This window comes from Anas acuta, chromosome 7 (genome assembly GCF_963932015.1).
Source record: "Anas acuta chromosome 7, bAnaAcu1.1, whole genome shotgun sequence".
NCBI lineage: Eukaryota > Metazoa > Chordata > Aves > Anseriformes > Anatidae > Anas > Anas acuta.
In genome coordinates this window covers 8092895-8110782 of record NC_088985.1, presented here as the reverse complement: position 1 = coordinate 8110782, position 17888 = coordinate 8092895, and the positions used below count along the sequence as shown (strand labels likewise).

At 44.7% G+C, this 17888-nt stretch overlaps 1 protein-coding gene across 3 annotated transcripts in view; it reads right to left on the bottom strand.

Moving 5' to 3' along the window:
* CCDC6 (coiled-coil domain containing 6) overlaps nt 1–14866 on the bottom strand; it is a 50353-nt gene extending 35487 nt beyond the window's left edge. For all 3 annotated transcript variants that reach the window (XR_011098371.1, XM_068688768.1, XM_068688769.1), the window contains exon 1: nt 14442–14866. Coding sequence is in view for 2 of the 3 variants with exons in the window: in XM_068688768.1 (XP_068544869.1) it covers nt 14442–14789 (348 nt within the window). In the remaining variant the exon portion in view is untranslated. The remainder of the gene's footprint in view (nt 1–14441) is intronic.
* Between the last annotated feature and the right edge of the window lie 3022 nt (nt 14867–17888).

The following is a 17888-nucleotide window of genomic DNA, read 5'->3' as shown; positions in this document are numbered from 1 at the left end:
AAGCCTGCAGATGGAGCTGAAGAGCAATTTAATCTGCTGGCTGTACAGAAGAAACTCAATCTTTGCTACTGAATATAGCCTGAAACGCTGGGGCAGCTTCAGAAGGAATGATCTCAGCTGCCGCGCATGTTACGCTGAACTAGAGCTGTCTCTTCAGAAAGCAGCCTGGCCCAAAGTCCTACGAAAAATTGAGAAGAGGTAGAAAGGGCATGAAAAGCAGTAAGTCACAATGGCAGGATTTTAGAAATACAGAATTCTTGTACAAAACAAATTTCCCAAATCTGCTGTAGTACACACACCCCTCCTCTAGTGCTACTAACTCAAGATACTGCTTTGGCCACAATTTCTGGCACCAGTTTAAAATATGGAAAACTCTCAGTCTACAAATGAGATAAATATTCCAGTGAACTGATACTGTTCCCTTACAGGGGGAACTTTTACACTGCAGCTCTCCAGGACAAGAGCTGTTTTTCCTACGAACCCTCCGGCTGCACCTGAAACAACCACACTGCACATCCTGCACATTTCAGACAAGGAGAAATACAAACCACTGCAACCAACATCCTAGGGAAATGCAATTCTCAAGAACACGACACAAAAATCAGTTCAGAGGCCAAGGCCACACCACTGCACACTACTGTGACCGCCCAGCAGCAAGCTGTAGGGTTGAAGGACAAGGAAGGTCTGCCGAAGTCCCCAGGTGCTGTGGGGGCAGCTTTGCACCCAACAGCCAGGCACTTTCTTCAGTCTGGTGGCCTGTCTGCAGAGCAAAGAGTGAACGCTCCTGCGGTTACAGCGGTGAGCTGGCATTCAAGCTCTGGGTTCGATTTGTAGTGTGATTTCCTGTTCAATCTAGGGCAACCCCCAGGGTCACTTCCTCACTTCTGACATACAAGTATGTTCTTTCTTTTTACTTTCTTTTTTCTCCTTTTAAGATTTTTTTTTCCTTCTTTAAGAGGAATTTCCAGTAGCAATAGAGTTACACAAATAGCAGGGCTGTGTATCCGTATCTTTGGGCACACAGTGGAAGCCGCATATTTTCACGAAAAAAAAAAAAACAAAAAACAACAACCAAGCAGTAATGTCTTGGTATGTTTCCTTCAAAAACCCCAGCTGTTGGTCTTTTTTCTTTTTTTTTTTTTTTTTTTTAAAGTAAACCTGGTAGGTGAGGCAGAAGGGCTTTTCATTTTATTTTTTTCTTAAACTTAGAGGCATGCCACAGATGTTACTTCCAACACACACTGACAGGAGAGGAAATAAATAAATAAACCAGCATCGGGCCTCAACCTACTATCAACTACTTTTAATGTTACCCTTCCTTTAACATTATAGCCACATGCAGCACTGCCTCAAAACACAACTCATATTACATTTCAGCAGGTTTGTTCTGCTGTACAAGAGGAAGACACATAGCTTTTATTCCAGTAATACAGGAACACCCGTAAGATGAGCCATTAAAGTGCTAAAACACAGTTATTTTAATCTCCACTGATGGTTGGCAATTCTCTCCCCCCTTCATCCCCTTCCTAAAAGGCCAGCCAGGTTTTGGCTGGAAGCGTCAAAACACTTGTGTCACAACCCCTGTTGCTCAACTCCAGCCACAGCAAGTTTTTCCCTCGATGCCTACAAAGTGACCCAGCTTACTGCCTTCTTCATCTGCACCAGCACAGCCCATGTCGAGAAATGAGCTGAGACAAATGACTTGAGACACATTTTTCTTCCACGTCAGCTTTAACTGTGATCAGATGTTTTCAGCTACACATCACCCACGCAGCCTCGTGAGAACTTCTCTCAGAAATGAAGTTACATTCAAGATACTCGTGCATGCATCTTACCGCATGGAAAGCTCTGCAAGAAACAGCGCTTTAAAGGAGCATTCAAAATTGACTACCTTCCTAAATACCAACTTGTTCAGCAGTATTCATACACACTACATAACCTGTGAGCACCAGCAATACAGTAAGTTGTCTGATGGTATGCAATTCCACTCCACTTCAGATCTGTAAACACTTCAAACAGCTTCTTTCTCTCTGCAGTTTGATGTTGACCTGCAAGGGCCTTGCACAACTGAAATACACAAGTGGTGCAAGTGCAATAAGTTATGGAAAGAGTCATTCCCTAAGCAAGAACGCTTACAAATTTAATGTATTTGGTTCACTGTATACAACTTACAATGAGTTACATGTAATTATGAATTAATACAGCGGAATTCCTGAATATACTTAAATAGTTTAAAAATAATGTAAATGCCTTTCTTCAAAACAAAAATGGAGTCTGCTCTCTTCAAGGGAGTTTATTGTACCAAAATACTATCATTAAATAGTTAATAAAAGCACAGCCCTTGAAAAAGCCATTGTAACTAAGAAAATGTCAAGATAGGGCCCAAAAAACGCATCAACCTTCAAATCACTTCTACTTAATAGCTTAACCTTGATCAGGCACCCTTGTGCAGGTCTTAATGTAATTAAAGCCTAGGTGTTAATACAGCTCCCCAGAAGGAAGGTAGCTGGATTGCAGAGGCAAGTCCTGTTGAAACATTTCCTACAGTGAGTGCCCAACCCTCCACACCGTAACAGCCGTACCGCTGACCAGCCGCACAGCTCTAGCACCTATTTTCCTGTCACTTGGCCACCCCCAGGCAGAAGCTGGGAGCTCCCAGCCGCTGTTGCCTCACACACAAGCCCTGTAACGTGAGCTAGCAGCAGCTACAGGCCAAGACAGGAATCCCCTAGCAGGAAAAGGCAATCCAGCCCACAGGCCTTTCCGAGCGGCTCCATCACACTGAGCTGTTTCCCCTCCTCACTGCTGCCCACGCACACGAGGTGTGACCGCACCGTGCTTCCCGCACGCTCCACAACAGCACACTTCCATGTGCGTGCATGTCGAGGCGCTCTGAAATACAGGGAAGATGAGATGCTCCTTGCTGCCACGTGTGCACACAAGGTCATGAGGGCCACTGAACCAGAGCCCGGCATCTCTCTATTAAACCTTCACCGATGGGAAGTTGAAAGGTTTTTGTGTTACTCTTTGGCGTCCACTGCTGCTGCTGTTTCCCTGGTCAACTCGTCGGTAATCTCGTGCTGTAAATAGCTCACTAGTTAATCAATAAGTGCAAAACAAACAAAATACAGAAGCACATGGAACAGGTTCTGCTTTTGTTCAGCCACAGCGTAAGAACTGCTGAAAAATGAAATAAAGATGCAGGCATATACGGGTACACAGATATACACATAGCTGCATTTGTAGCTTCATGTTAAGTTTGCCTGACTTTTTGTCAACACAGCCCTCTGGATATAAAAGAGGGGAAAAAAGATCAATCTGCATACAGCAACTCTTGTAGCGCATACTGGTGGGGCTTTTGTTTAAGTTCTCTGTGTTGTTGTTTTTTGGTTTTTTGTTCGTTTTTTTTTTTTAACATATAAAAACTTATATTCCATGGCCACGGGATCATTAGAACCATCACCCTTCTTTAGAAATGTTATGATTTTATGTTTGATTTGCATCTAAAACACTCCAGTTCAATGCAATCCAATTGCATTAGGCTGAGAAAACAATAATCAATACCAGCTTAAAACCCAGCAACACCACCACGGTAGGAGAATCTGCAAGAAATGCAGTCCTGCTGCAAATCAGTACAAATTACTGTGTAATGTCAGATGTCTAATGCACAAAAAATGTAAGTAGCATTGTTTCTTAAGGTAATATATTTTAAAGTATTATTTTACCTCTTTTTCCCTCACGTTTTATCTTTAAGTGTAGGCACTTGGCAATTACAAAATATACTGCCTTGGTTTGACCAACTAGCAAACTCAGTACTGCATGCTCACAAAGTTTCAGAGGAGGAAAAAAAGATTCAAAAGGACAAAAAAAAAAAGAAAAGAAAAATAAGAAAACAGAAGAATAACTACAAGGTGACTTATTTACTGAATAGCCTCTTTTCACCTAGGTATCTACGCCTGTGCCAGCGGGCGCTGACCTGTGTTTTAAAACAACAAGCTTCTGCACAAAATGCAAACACAGCAAGCTTTTGCTAAAAGCATCTATCCTGTCACAACTGTTTTTCTTTGCAGACAGGAGTGCAAATCCAGGCAGAGGAGAGAGAGGTTGACCATCCTTCCAAGGCATCTTCACGGAAGCCCTACTTCCCTTTATGCAGCTCAGATAAAGCACAGCAAGCACGTGCATATAAAACTCTTGCTCTTCTTCACCAGAAGAGACGACAGCCCAAGCATTACCCTGTTACACCCCATGCTTCTAGGCAGAACGTGTTGGATCACCGACGCAGTGCCTCCACAACTTTCTTACAAATGCATTTTTTTTTTAAATGACTCATTTCAATACAACACAGATAATTGTCAGGGATGGCAATGTTTTCACCCCACCAGCAAGGCATGCCTAGTCACTCAACAGAACTAGCCTGCTAAGAGCGTTCCTTTTAAGACCCCCTTATTTCCTCTCTCATACCTTGGTTTTCTAAAAAGCACTTGTCAGCTCGTTGCTGATGTTCATCACACCTTGTTCCAAGCCAGTTCAGTTATGAAGCGCCCAAGGCACCATCTGTCCCAATGTTAACGCGTATTAGCTCTAATTCCATCGGAGCAAACAAGTGATTTCACTTATGATTTCCTACAAGTTAGTGAATGGAGATTTTTTTCTCTCCAGTTCAGATCTCTTATCATACATACCACAATATTCTGAAGTGCAACCACTTTTCTGGCTTTCAAGACAAGAAACACGTCTGTTAAATTTGCAGGAAAAGATGATGAGGAAAACGAAAGATCCATATCCTGCTCTGCCTCTCTACAAGCAGAAGTTTGCAGGATATGGGGAAATACAATCATCCCTGACTGTTCACCCCAAAAAGAACTGGAAAAGTGGGTCTAAGACTGAGAAGTAACCACACACACAAAAAAAGAAAAACAGGAAATGTCTACCACCCTCTCCACCTGTGGAGCAAGAACTTTCAGGTAAATACCTCAATTTTCAAAGAAAAGGGATGTTATTACAGACCTTCATCTCAGGTTGAATTTACTCTTCAGGAGACAACTCTCTGGAGGTGCCCACTCTCCTGATTCTGTCACTACTTTAGGGTCTACAAGGGCAGGGTTTTGCCTGTGAATCAGTTCCTGGCAACACTAGCTGCAGAAAAATGGTACTCTTCATTTGTCACAGGTGTGCAGAATACATACTGCTTGAAGCTCTTGGAAAAGCACTGATAAAAAAATCCATTTGGCAAAATTCTTACTAACTGCTTTTGCTGTTTACTTGGAAGTGAAGAGAAACAAAGTGGAAACTGCACTGCTATAGGAAAAAAAGCAAAAAATAAACACTTTTCCAACATAATCTGCTGAAAGTAGAAATTAAACTGTAAGGAACAGAAACTTGGTACTACAGTGCATTAAACATCAGACTTTAGCACTTCTGACTTGATAAGAATCATTTACACTTTTACTCAGGACTGAACTGTATCATTGTAGGATTGCTTTTTTTAAATCTGTGTGGTAGGAGTTTTAAATATCATGATTAGCATCCATAACAATAAAGGAATTAAAAACCCCCTAAGCTCCACAGCCATAAGCAGAAACATCACATTCCGAGGCAGTTTAAAGAATTAAAACATTGACCAAAGTTTACAGATAGCTGAAACTGCCTGGACACTGATCTACAGCACAGCTGAGGAGATGCACATCTATGTTGTTGACGCAAGGAAGACAGGGACACTCAATATGAGTGATCAGCAAGCTTCATTTTATTGCCCGAATAGCCTAACTTTTATAGTGAACTTAACAGGGGCGGACAGTGTTTCACACAAGATTAGTGGTCAAAATCACTCAGACAAACAACTACAAGAAAACAACCCCACCTGCAAGAAAACAACCCCCTTGTGATTAGCAGTCACATAGACCTTGTCCTTGAAGCCAGCTACTGGTAACAATATTTTCCCGAATTCCTCAACTGGGCGATGTGGGAACACTGTCATGGGAACTTCTCATAGTCGTCCTGGTAGCTTGGTTTGCTCAGCTGCCGCAAGCCATGGGATTTTTGTTGTTTCAAGAAATCCCTCAACACATCTACCTCCTAAAGCTTACCCCAAACCAAAAAGCAGACCACATGCAATATTAACACACAGAAGATGAAAATTTTAAGCAGGTATATTCAGAGTTGAAGGGGAATAAAAGGCCTTAGGCTAAGAGTTTCTCCCTCAATTAGAGTATCAATTGGAGGAATGCCCTCTTTCCAGGAACCAAGTCTCAGCAATGGAAGACAGGAAGGGACACACAGCTCCCAGGGACTGAAATGACTGTCACTACAGGCATCAGGTAGCACGCAATGCCTGTATTTTAAACAGACAAGTTGAAAAAATACAGATGTAAATGTCACACTTAAAAAATGATTTAATATTTCTGCAAATAACTTGCTACAATTTTAATCAAGGAATCCTTACAACCCACAGATGTGAAATCTGCACATCTGCATCATCTTGTGCTAGTTTCCAACTTAGACATTTGCTATTTTACTTTGGAATAGTTTACCTCAACTATCTTGCCTTCACTTTTACTTCTTTCTTTCATCCCATGTATTCAGCAGGACCATAATGGTCAATCTTACAAAACTAAGACATCTCTCCACTCAGACAGCAGCACTCGACTGACAAAGTAGAACCTGAGATCTTGCTTTCTGGATGTCCCCAGGCTGCTGTGTTAGAAGCAAAACATCACAGCAATGTTTTCTGTTAGTGATCCATAGGAATTTGTTTTGTATTTCATTTTCTGCCTCTTCTGGAGCATGTCTTCATCTCTTACATTCATTCTGCTTGGATCCCAAAACTTGTGCAAAATCCAGTTTGTACATTTTGTCCCTATCATTCTCCTCCTCCAGATTTTTTTTATTTTTTTTTTTTTAAGGAGGACGACAAAAAAGGATTCACCCCTTGCTCTGCTGCTAAATTCAGCAACTTCCTCCTACCCCCAAGCATAAAAAAGAGCAGCAAAGCAACTGTTTCTCTCTGCTGCTTTTAACAGGCTATGCTGAAATACATCAGATGCCTACCGCTGACAATGTTTGCTCCTTTGGAGGAGCACTGCCTCGTTCTTCACTGCACGCTGCAAGAACAGCTCATGAGAAACCAGCACCATGTCCACCCGCAGCACCCCCTGCGCTGAGCTCCCTGACCAGCCCTGTCTGCAGCAATGCAGAGTCACCCATCCAAGCATTTTATGGTCTTCCAGTTTGCACCAAAGAGTACCTTATGGGATGCACTGCAGTAACAAAATCTGTCGCTGAAATCATGAGCAGTTGTGTAAGATTGCTTAACACACCTGTGCTGCATGCAGTTCTATCTCCTGACGTACTACAAGGAGTTTTAGCATTGCAAGCCCAGAGATGAAGATGCATCCCATACACACCAACACTTAGGACTAGGAGCCTAGAAAATAACTTCAATATTAACTGAAGTCAGTATCAACAGTAGGAGGAAACAACCAACAAGTTGTTTACCAACAAGGAAAATGAATTAACACATGCAAGAAAACCAAAGACCATGTAACTGCTCTAAAAGTAAGGTTTTCTTCATTCTTCAAAATCAGCAATAAAAATCAAGCTCCATCACACTCAAAGCCTCAACTAAAATGAAGTACTGAACTTCCAGGATTTGGAAATTATTCTGCAGCCTTGCCTATACTAGCTTTTCAAAGTGGGATTTGCAACAAGGCTAGAACCTCTAAAGAAGCCTGATGTTTTTCTCTAGCATCCGAAGCAACAGCTGTGTCGTGCACATGACTTGCTTTTTCTTCAGCCAAAGCAAACCCGTTAGGGGCACAATGCAGAAGAAACTAAAACAACCCTCTCCATTAAAATGTTTAAGTCACTGGAAATATACTAAGCAAGAAGGGCCGTTAGTGTCAGTAAGTGTTCAAACCTGCCACTAAATGGCATTCTGAAAATAAAAACTCACTACAAACCAGGCTGATGCACAATTCAATATAAATTTGATGAGAAACTTCATCGAAGAGAAAAGCAAAACAACTCCACATACAGAACAGCAAGCCTAGAGAAACACCAAGAACTTCGCATTATTAAGAATTCCCCAATGCACTCTGAAATACCAGTTCTCATTTCACTTCCAGCCCCAAATTAATTCCGAACAATATGCCAATATTCCTATTGACTGAAGACATGCCACCATTATTAAACACAGCAATACCAATAAAGTCACAGACAAAGGAGTAGAACTGTTGTGCAACCTTTCAAGGCAAGCAAGACTCAGATGGTTATCAGAGTTGGGTATCAACCCAATGGCAGTACTGAAAACAAACTCATTTACTGCATAAAGGACAGAAACATTAAGAGAGTAATTCAGCGTGGTTTTATAGGGAACAAGTTCTGGCAGATAAGCATAGACACATCTTTCAGCCAAGGACTTTTTGTAATAAAGATAACCACAAAGGTGTAGGGCACGTCCATGGCACGCATAAGACTTTCTGATTTAGTAATGCATGCTATACCATATTTAAAATGCCAGTAATATAATCAAAGTATACAGCTGGAATTCCGAAGTGGCTTACAGATCTGAAAAACACTTCTCAGTAGGAAATTTCTAATGCAATTTCACACCAACACGTACTAAGCACAATGTTGATCAAAACATGTACTGTGCGTTGTTATTCAGTAAAGCCCCCAGCAGAGACAGCTCACCTTCGCTGCTGCAAACAGCATTGGTGAAATTAACATTGGGGAAAAAAACTCATTGGGGTTGCTACCTCTTCGTACTAAGAAGAGAGACTCAGGAAAGTCAAGAACAAGGGAAAATACCCTTCCCCAGACTATGGTTTGGTGCTAGTAACTGTGGAACCAAGAGCTAGCAGGCAACCCAGCGCTACAAGCCAGGTCTGGAAAAGGCACGCGTGTGCTGCTGCAGCTCTGCCAAATTAGCCAGGGCACACAACGCTAAGCTCACAGAGAAAGACCAATGATACCAGATGAAAAAAATCGAACTTATCCATTCCAAATTAAGCTCTCACAAACATCTGGATAAACTTGAAGCAAGAAAATGTGTTTAGACCCGACCAGTGCATCATTTAGCCACAGCATTTTCAATCCAGCACATTAGAGTTCCAGCATCTCAGAGTTTGAGAGCTTCTTTCAGTTGTCAAAGTAAAGTAGAAGATGTCTGTTGAAGCCTGTATCTTTGTCAAACTTATTAACCAAGCCACAAAGCACTGCAAGAACCTACGGCTCAACAAGGAATGCTTTGAGTAGGAGCACTCGCACAGGACACTCAGATTCTTCATCTCACAGACTTATTTACAACCAAATACTCTTCCCAATGACACTTTTCAATAAGTTATTTCAATAACTCTTTTCAATAAGAGGTTTGTTTTGTTTTTTTGTTTTGTTTTTTTTTTTTTTAGTTTGCTTTTTAGCCAGTACTGAGGAAGTCCTACAGCACACACAGTGATGTGCTGTTACCACCACTACAGTTATTTTTTTCCCGGGACTTCAACATGCCAGAGGCCATACCCAAGTACCAAAGGGAAGCAGATGATAATACACCTTCCTACTATTAGTTTGCCAGCAGTGCTGCAAATAGCACTGCTTTTATTGTGTTAACCTAAGGGCCAAAAACATTAAGTCCATCATTAAGCTTCTTTCTTCCTTTCCAGGCGTTCTGTAGAAGATCAATAGAAACTTCTTGAGAATGAGGCAAACATAAAATTCAAATACAAGGCAGTCATTACCTATATCTGCTCTTCCTGAAAAGTTGTGCATGAAGTTACACTGTGCATGAACTTGCTAATCTTTGCAAAAATGCTGTCTGTACTCTAAAAAGCAGGTAAACAAAACATTTCTAAAATAAGGTATTTGAGATAGATTTTTAGGCTGACTACAAACCAGTCATTGAACCAGTTGGATACTGAAGCTCCGAAGACATTTCTTACACCGACAGAAGACACCACAAAACAGCAGACCCATCTCTTTCACACGTGCAAGACCTACTTTAAAACAGAGAGTAAATGATAAACTTACAGGTACCTCTTTTAAAACATTAATCTCTTCACTTTCTTGGTCCACTTTGTACCTTTGTACCTACTAATTGATTTCTCCCATTGATCCCTCTGCCCTTAACTAAGCGCCTTTCAAAGATTTGCATTTTCAGTCCACCCTTTCTCCTGCTGTTCATATTCTGCACTGGAACAGGTGTTCTGCTTTGAAACTCTGGTGCAAACTCCATGGCTGGAAAAAGCTGTTAAAAAGCAATTTTTGCAGAGGATTTTCAGCGCTCTAGCACATCCATTAACTTCCCCTAACTACCTATCCAGGCTGACATTTTCCATGAAGAGCCGTGGCAGCAGATCACAAACATGCACACATCCCACCACATACTTCTTCCTTGAGAACAAAATGCTGAAATCGTGTTTATTTCCAGCGTATAACACTGGTTGTTTACTGAAAAAACTGCAACAACTCTACAATACCACACAGGATTTCGCCAACCTGTAAGTCACTGGAAGCCTGTTTGTTTTCAGGAGATGTCTGTTATGGGAAGCAACAAATTTCTTCAGAATTTGTGACTACAAGCAAGGAAATGAGAGCTGAGTAAGCCTTTCTCTTCCATTGTTTCTCCCAGCTTGTAGAAGCCTGTTCACATTGCTTTGTAGAAATGCAAAGGAGAAGGAAAAGCCAGGAGACGCAACTGCCCTCTGCTAACACCCAGAGAACAGCAACAGCCAAGCTCACACCTGAGGTGCAGATTTAGCTGCAGAGGTTACTTATGCTGGCAGCAGTTTGGATCAGTCTGTTTCATCCAAACCGATGCTCCTTTGGGCATCCACGAACCCCAACACCATGCGACTTTTAGGAGTCTTTCCTTCCCTGCAAAGCAAACTGAGGAAAAAATGAGAAGCCATTCTTTAAAATCTACATTACAAACTGCTGCATCAGGCACTCTGGAGTGGGAACATTTTCAAATTAAGGCTACTCAAGTACACAGTATCGGTTAGAAAAAAAATAATGGAATAAGGCTTATTTTACTTTCTTTCTCTAATGCTATAGGAGATGCCTGACTTTAAGAGGCCAATCCACATGAGTTAAATTTCTGAATCTAACAATCAAGGGTAAGCATGTATGTACCTGTAGGAACGAGGGACTGAAACTGGTTTTGTTATCAAAAGCAGCCTGCTTTTATGAGGCCTGTCAATTGAAAACAATAACCAAGAAAAACAAAATGCTTCACTATCAGTTAAAGGCTACATGTCTTTCAGTGAAATAGGTCGACTTTGTAACATCAAACACTGAAAAGTGGAAAAAAAAGCTAGAAGTCTAAGTTCTACCAACTTCAAAAGAAACTTCCTGACAGAGACATGTGTGCACGCAGCTCCCAGCTGAAGTTCTTCAGCTTCTGTGGTAGGCAACAATTCAATGGGTTGGAAAGCCGTCATTCCCCCACCCAGTTTTCAACGTACTTTTATTTCACTAGAGAAGTTGTGCTGTCCCACACTTAGTCCACTAAACGTGACATTTCCTTGCAGACCTTTCTCACCAAGAAATAAAGGAAGTTCACACAGGAACTCCACTTGTGGTACCACAGCACTATAACCAAAAGTAACTACTTAACATCACAAATATGTAGCTTTTAAGATTTTCAGATGGACATTTTTTTTCCCAACCTAAGCACCCACCATCCTGTCCGTTTCCTTAAAAGAATCTTGCAGAAACATCATGCGATCATATAATTAAAGATTGCTAAACATGTACAAAGGGAACCGTCCTCAAACAGCTCAAGGGATCTCAGTTATTTCTTTCCAGTACTCACTCTTGCACTAGCAGATACTACTTCTAATCTACGCAGCTCTCACCACACATAGCCTCCCCTGTGGCTGGTTACCAATAACAGCGGGTCGATTAAAGTTACCGTGTATATTTATTTAATTTCACAGCCAACACATGACCAACAGCATAATTTCATTTCCATTTCAGGCTACTGGAAGGAGCAGAGCTTGCACAGCGTTATGGAAGTACACCTTGTCCAAGCTCATTTTACAGACCCCAGTATTAAACCAGCATTTGTTTTTACACGTTTTAGAGGAGAGTTCATATGGAGTTAGTAAGCATACAAGACTGCGAAGCCAACACCTTTTCTCAGCCAGTTTTCCAAGCACAACTACGTAACATAGGTCCCCTACACTGAACACTTATTTTCAACCCTATGATGCAAGGACTAACTACAACATAGAACTATCAGCAAGCTGCTAAGTAATTCCCAAACCGTACACATTCATATGTAACGTGTACACCAATAATACCACAGAAACAAAAAAGATGTCATTAAGGTTGGACCAGATGATCTTAGAGGTCTTTTCCAACCCGAATGATTCTGATTCTGTGTTAACACATTCAGCAGTATGGATGCAAGAGGAAGGAGGTAGAAGACCACTTTCTACTTGGTAAAGCTTAAAGGGAAAATATTCAAAACCATTGAAGAGAACAGAGGGAACTAAGGGAAGTTTAGTGTCCCTGCAGCACTAGCATGGCCAAGTTCAAGCAAAGGGACAGCAAAAGGCTCAGGGATGAAGAGCTTCATGGCTAGAAGGGTCACCTTCACCTACAGCACACAGGTTTAGTCATTTCAGCCGCTACTTCAGCTACCTGTCGGTTTTATCTGCGCTTCACGGCCCATCCGTAACAAATGATAAAAATCAAAGCTGATTCGTGACATTACAGTGCCTACAGCAGGAAGCTGGCGTGCCACAGCCCTGCCCGCACGGCTCTCCTCTAGGAGCAGGAGCTGGGTTGTGGGAGTAAATTGACAAAGGTTTAGAATCACAATGGAGAAAATCAGAAAACTTTGCATTTACCTATATTTACATGCAAATGGCACACATTTCTGTGTTCCAACAAAGCTCATCTCCGACCACTTTCATACTTGGAGCAATATGACAAAGTATTTTGACTGCAAATGTGTTTACATTAAGAACTATGTAAACCACAGCACAGAGTCTTAGTGGCCTGAAAATAAAAAATTGTTTTGCATTCATTATTTTGCTGCTTGCTGAATGAGAAGCGGCTTACTTAGCTGTGCACACAGTTTAGCATACCAAAGAGAGAGTGTCTGCTAAAGACGCTGGTTTTCTAGACAGCCCACAGGTTGCTATAAAAGTCTAACACCTTTTCTCTCTTCAGCCAGGATGTCAGAAAAGATGCAGTTTTAGATTTAAGAAAAATATTTAATTTTTGTCAACTGAAGTCTGATGAAAACGTGAGGTAAGAAGTCCCCAGGAAAGCTCCAAAACAACCTTAAGTCACGGGAACATTTTTTTAACTTGTTTACAAACAATAACACACCTACCAGGGGTTCAGAAAGATGTTGTCTTTCTGACAGGCGAAGAGAAAATGTCTGACTGACAAGATGTCTTAGCCCCTTCCAGCATTAGAAGGCACTCCACTGCTACCTAATTAAGACACATTCTCTACTCGTAAAGTATTAACAAAGCACATGTTTCCCTGACTGGCACTATATTTGTCATCCCTGAATAAATTACTTCTGTATTGTATTTCATGCACTCTTCCGGCCCACATCCTGCTAGAAGCTGAACGCTTACTACAGGGACCAGATGCGAGGTTTGCCTTGATAAGCTCCAGATCCCATTCCTTTGCTAGATATATCAACAGCGAAAACCTCATTATCAATAGGAGAGCTGATACGCTTGCAAGAAAACACTCCCTGTGAAAATTCAGAGAAGAAGAAGAGGACACGCACAGGCAGGTGGCCTGCAGAGCCTTCCAGGGCACCCTGCGCTGGCCAGGCCGTGCAGGCCGGTGCCCGCAGCCCCCAGCGTTACCTCAGCGGTGCCCGGCACCTCACCCCTCTGCCCGCTCTCAGGCCGGGAGCACCTCAGTGAGCACTCCCGCAGCTGAAGCAGCAAAATACCGCGCTCTGACCCCCCCACACCTCACTGACAGAAGAAAATGTCACGGCAGCTACGTTTTGGATGCGTTTTGCCGAGGACTGACACCTCACAGCATCGAATAAAGCGGCGGTGCAGTTTATCCTCTCAGCGCTCATTGCCAGAGCCGAGCCGGGCCAGGACAGCGCGGCGTGTCACCTGCGCTGCTTCCGAGGGACTTTCGGAGTTGTTTCTGACTAACCTCTGGGAACAGCACCGCCAGCGCGGCGGCGAGCCCGGCCCGCAGCCTTTTGGCGACCGGGGCGCTCTCCCGCAGCCCGTGCCCGCGGGGGTGCCCGCAGGGGACAGCCGCGACCCGCGCGGGAGGACAACCGGGGCTCGGGGCAGCTCCGGGGCCGCGCCTGCCGCCCTCAGCGGGGGCCGTGTGGGGGCCGGGCCCCTCCTGCCCGCCCAGCGCTGCCCGGCCCCGGGGGCACGGCGAGGCCCGGCCCGGCCCCGCGGCGACTCCCCCCAGCTGCCGGCGCCGCCCGCACTCACGATGGTGACGCTGGCCTTGCGCAGGTCGCGGTTCTCCTCCTGCAGCGCCTTGCACTTGAGCTTGTAGGTCTCCAGCTCGATCTTCAGCACCTTGTTCTCCTGCTGCAGCGAGGCCAGCCGGTTCGTCAGCTCCTCCAGCCGGAACGGCGAGATCACGATGCCGCCCGCCTTGCCGCCGCCCGCGCCCCCCGAACCGCCGCCGCCGCCACCGCCTCCTCCAACGCCGCCACCGCCGCCGCCCGGCCCCGCCGCCGGGCCGCCCGCCGCCAGCGGCCCCGCCACGCCGCTCCCGCCGCCCCCGCTGCCGCCGGCGCCGTCCGTGTCGCTCTCGCTGGCGCTGTCCGCCATCGCCGCCGCTGCCCCGGCCCCGCCGCCGCCGCCGCCAGGCGAGCAGGGGGCGGCCCCCGCCGCGCTCCGCCGCCGCCGCCCCGTGCGCCGAGAGCGGCCGCCCCGCTCCGCCCGCGCCCGCCGCCCGCCCACAGCGCCCCCTGGCGGCCCCTGGCGGCCCGCGGCGGCCCCCCCGCCCACAGCGCCTCCGCCATCTCCTCAGCGGGCCGCGGCCTCGCCGGGCGGCCCCGCAGCCCCTGCCCGCGCCCAGCGGCACCCGCCCGGCCCCCGCCTTCCGCAGCTCACCGCACCCCGGAGGCCGCCGCCTGCCCCTGTCCGTCGGTCGCGATGGGAATTGCTTTGCGGGCTCGGTGCTGGGGAGCGGCGAGTCTCAGCCCTGGGTTTCTCCTCCTGCGAGGGACAACGTTGGCGCTCACTGTTTCAGCTCTGACAGTGTCAAAAAGCACTTTTATTCTGCTTTAATACCCCCGCAAACATCCCCCACTGCTAAGGCTTTTGAGTGTTTAAATATTAAAACAGTAATACCAAACAGCTTATACACAAACCTTGGGTTTTACCACAAAATACACAGGAAAAAAAAATAGGCATTCAGCTCCATGACCCGTGTAGGGAAAACCTGCTCTCACACAGCAATTCTTTGCTCTGGGTGACACAAAGCTGGAGCCCCAAAGTTTCATTTACATGCAGCTGAAACAACTGAAACCCCTTTTCTTAAAAGATATGTATTTATATACCCATAAAATATACACGTACACACAGTGCTGCCCTGTGAGAAAGGGGAAGTAACACAGCGAGGGAAAAGCCCCTCTGATGCTGAAAAGTTCAGTCATCAGCTTCAGCAGATTGCAGAGAAGTACACGTAAAAGGTGGTAAAAAGTGACTCTCCCCCTTAATTTACAGTGTTTGAAGTTAACACCAGTAATGTTCTTCAAGGCTTTTGCTTTTTAACATACAGGGTCAAGTCCTTCCTCGTGCTAGAGCAGCATTACACAGGCATGGCAGTGTTGTTTTTCCACGTTTGTAGTGGGATGGGCAAGGAACCCAACTCTTTCCTTTTGGCTGTCCCTCGTTATTTGTGTGATGTGTAATGTGAGGTGAACCTCTGGTCACGTACTCGTTCTTTGCGTCCTCACACTGCCCGTGAACAAAAGTGATGTAATCTTCTGTCAGGCTGGCAGCTTCCTGCAGCCAGCCGTGCTATTAATTTTTTTTCCCACCAAATACATCTCAAGATGCTAAAAACTTCCTAAGTGCTAAACGTTCAGGTTACCAGGCACAGTAAAATGGAGGACAATTTTCTTCAGAGGTGTCTTAAGAATCATATGGCAAATTCAAGGGAATAGGGATTTTTCTAGGGAAAGTGCCCCCACAATTTGTTGTCCAGGTTAATTCCTGTCTGGGGCTGGGAGCAGGAGAGAAGAGCTTTGTTCCCTTGGACATGGCTCCTGGAAAAGCAGTGTTCAAGCCGAAGGGGAGAAGCACGCTCCCTGGAAATAACATCACCCTGGAAACAGATCTGAGGACATTCCTTCCACTTTATTCAGCATGAGGCTGCTATGGACCTGGCTTCTGGCACTTCCAGTTTGTATTGATGTGCATCGATGACTTCAGCTAAACTTCATCACGATGATGACATCAAAATGCTCTGCATCTTGAATTTTAGGTTGTGGCTTTGCAGACTTTAATTTCTCTGCTTTCATCAGGAAGCTGTCTGGAAGGGGGGCTGCGTGCTGCAGCAGTGAGCATTTAATGCTTGAGCGCACTCCAGCAGGGGCTGCAGTGGAGACTCTTCAGAAAGAGAGAAAAAAAAAAAACACCTTAATCACATCAGTCTCCTGCCGGATTGTTTGCCAGAGTTATAAGCATTTTCCTTGGCCAGATCAGATAAGTCCCAGGGACTAGAAGGAGGAGGAAAATTCCTTACTGGAAGAGTTGATTTACATTCAGGATCATTTTCTGAGGTGTGCAAAGCTGTATGCTGTTACTGGAATATACCTCAGCTACAAGAAAGAGACTTTGCTACTGGATGCTGTAAGACGATTTGTGATGAAGTTAGGTTTGTAATCAGATAGCTGCAGACCGGATTGCAGAGCATGCCACAGCTTGTCCAGGCAATTTTAATAGCACAAACATCTAAACCAGGCAGAAAATCTAACCGCAGACCACTTTGGTGGTTCTTCCCTCGGGCAAGAAGACATAAAGCAGCAGGGACTGCCCCGTGGGGACGATGGCACAGGGCGCCTGGGCAGCTCTGGGGCAGCCAAGGACCAATGACACCCCTCCAAGGACCAACTCACCCCTCCAGCCTGTGGTCCTGCCATCCCACCATGGCTCTTTCATCCCCAGTACCTCAGGGGTTTTGCTGAGAGCAACGTGTGCAACACAAGTCCCACAGCACAGAACCCCACTGGGATGGGCATTAGGGCGAACAGGACAGGGACTGAGACAGGCTGGCGTGCGGGTGGCCCCAGCCCTGGCCATGCATTTCCCTGAAGTCCTCCTCCCCTTTCCAGCACAGAGGCTAAATGGCTCGTTAATTCAGCCCTCTGTGCTCCTGTAAAACTGTTTTAAATTAAGATATGTTAATGTGTATCTCTCATTTTAGATAATGTACATTCTGATTACTGTATGCGTTAGTTGCCCTTCTTTATTATTTCTTTGAGGAGTAAATGAAAAAAGGAGTGAGTTGTAGGGAAATACAATGGAGTATATACACTGTTCATTATATGGAATAACGTGGCCTGTATTGCTCCTGGATAAATTAGTCATTGAGACTCTATAATTGGTTTCTTAATTATTTATGAAGGGGTCTTTTAACAACAGTAATTTTTCCATTAATGGCAAGGAGGGATTTCAATATCTCTTACTATACTACCTTTTTGTTCTATGCCACAGCAAATTTCAAATTTTATTCTTTGTAATGGCTATGATATATGAAGGAATTCCTTCTCTGTAAAGTAATTATTCTTCTTGTCTGCCTGGGAATACAAGTGTAGGTCATCTTATTTTTGGTTTCTTAATCACAAGAAAAGTAGTAAGGGCCTTTCCTGGTTTTCAGAAGCAGGTGGGATTTTCTGAGCTGCCTGTCTGCACGCCTGA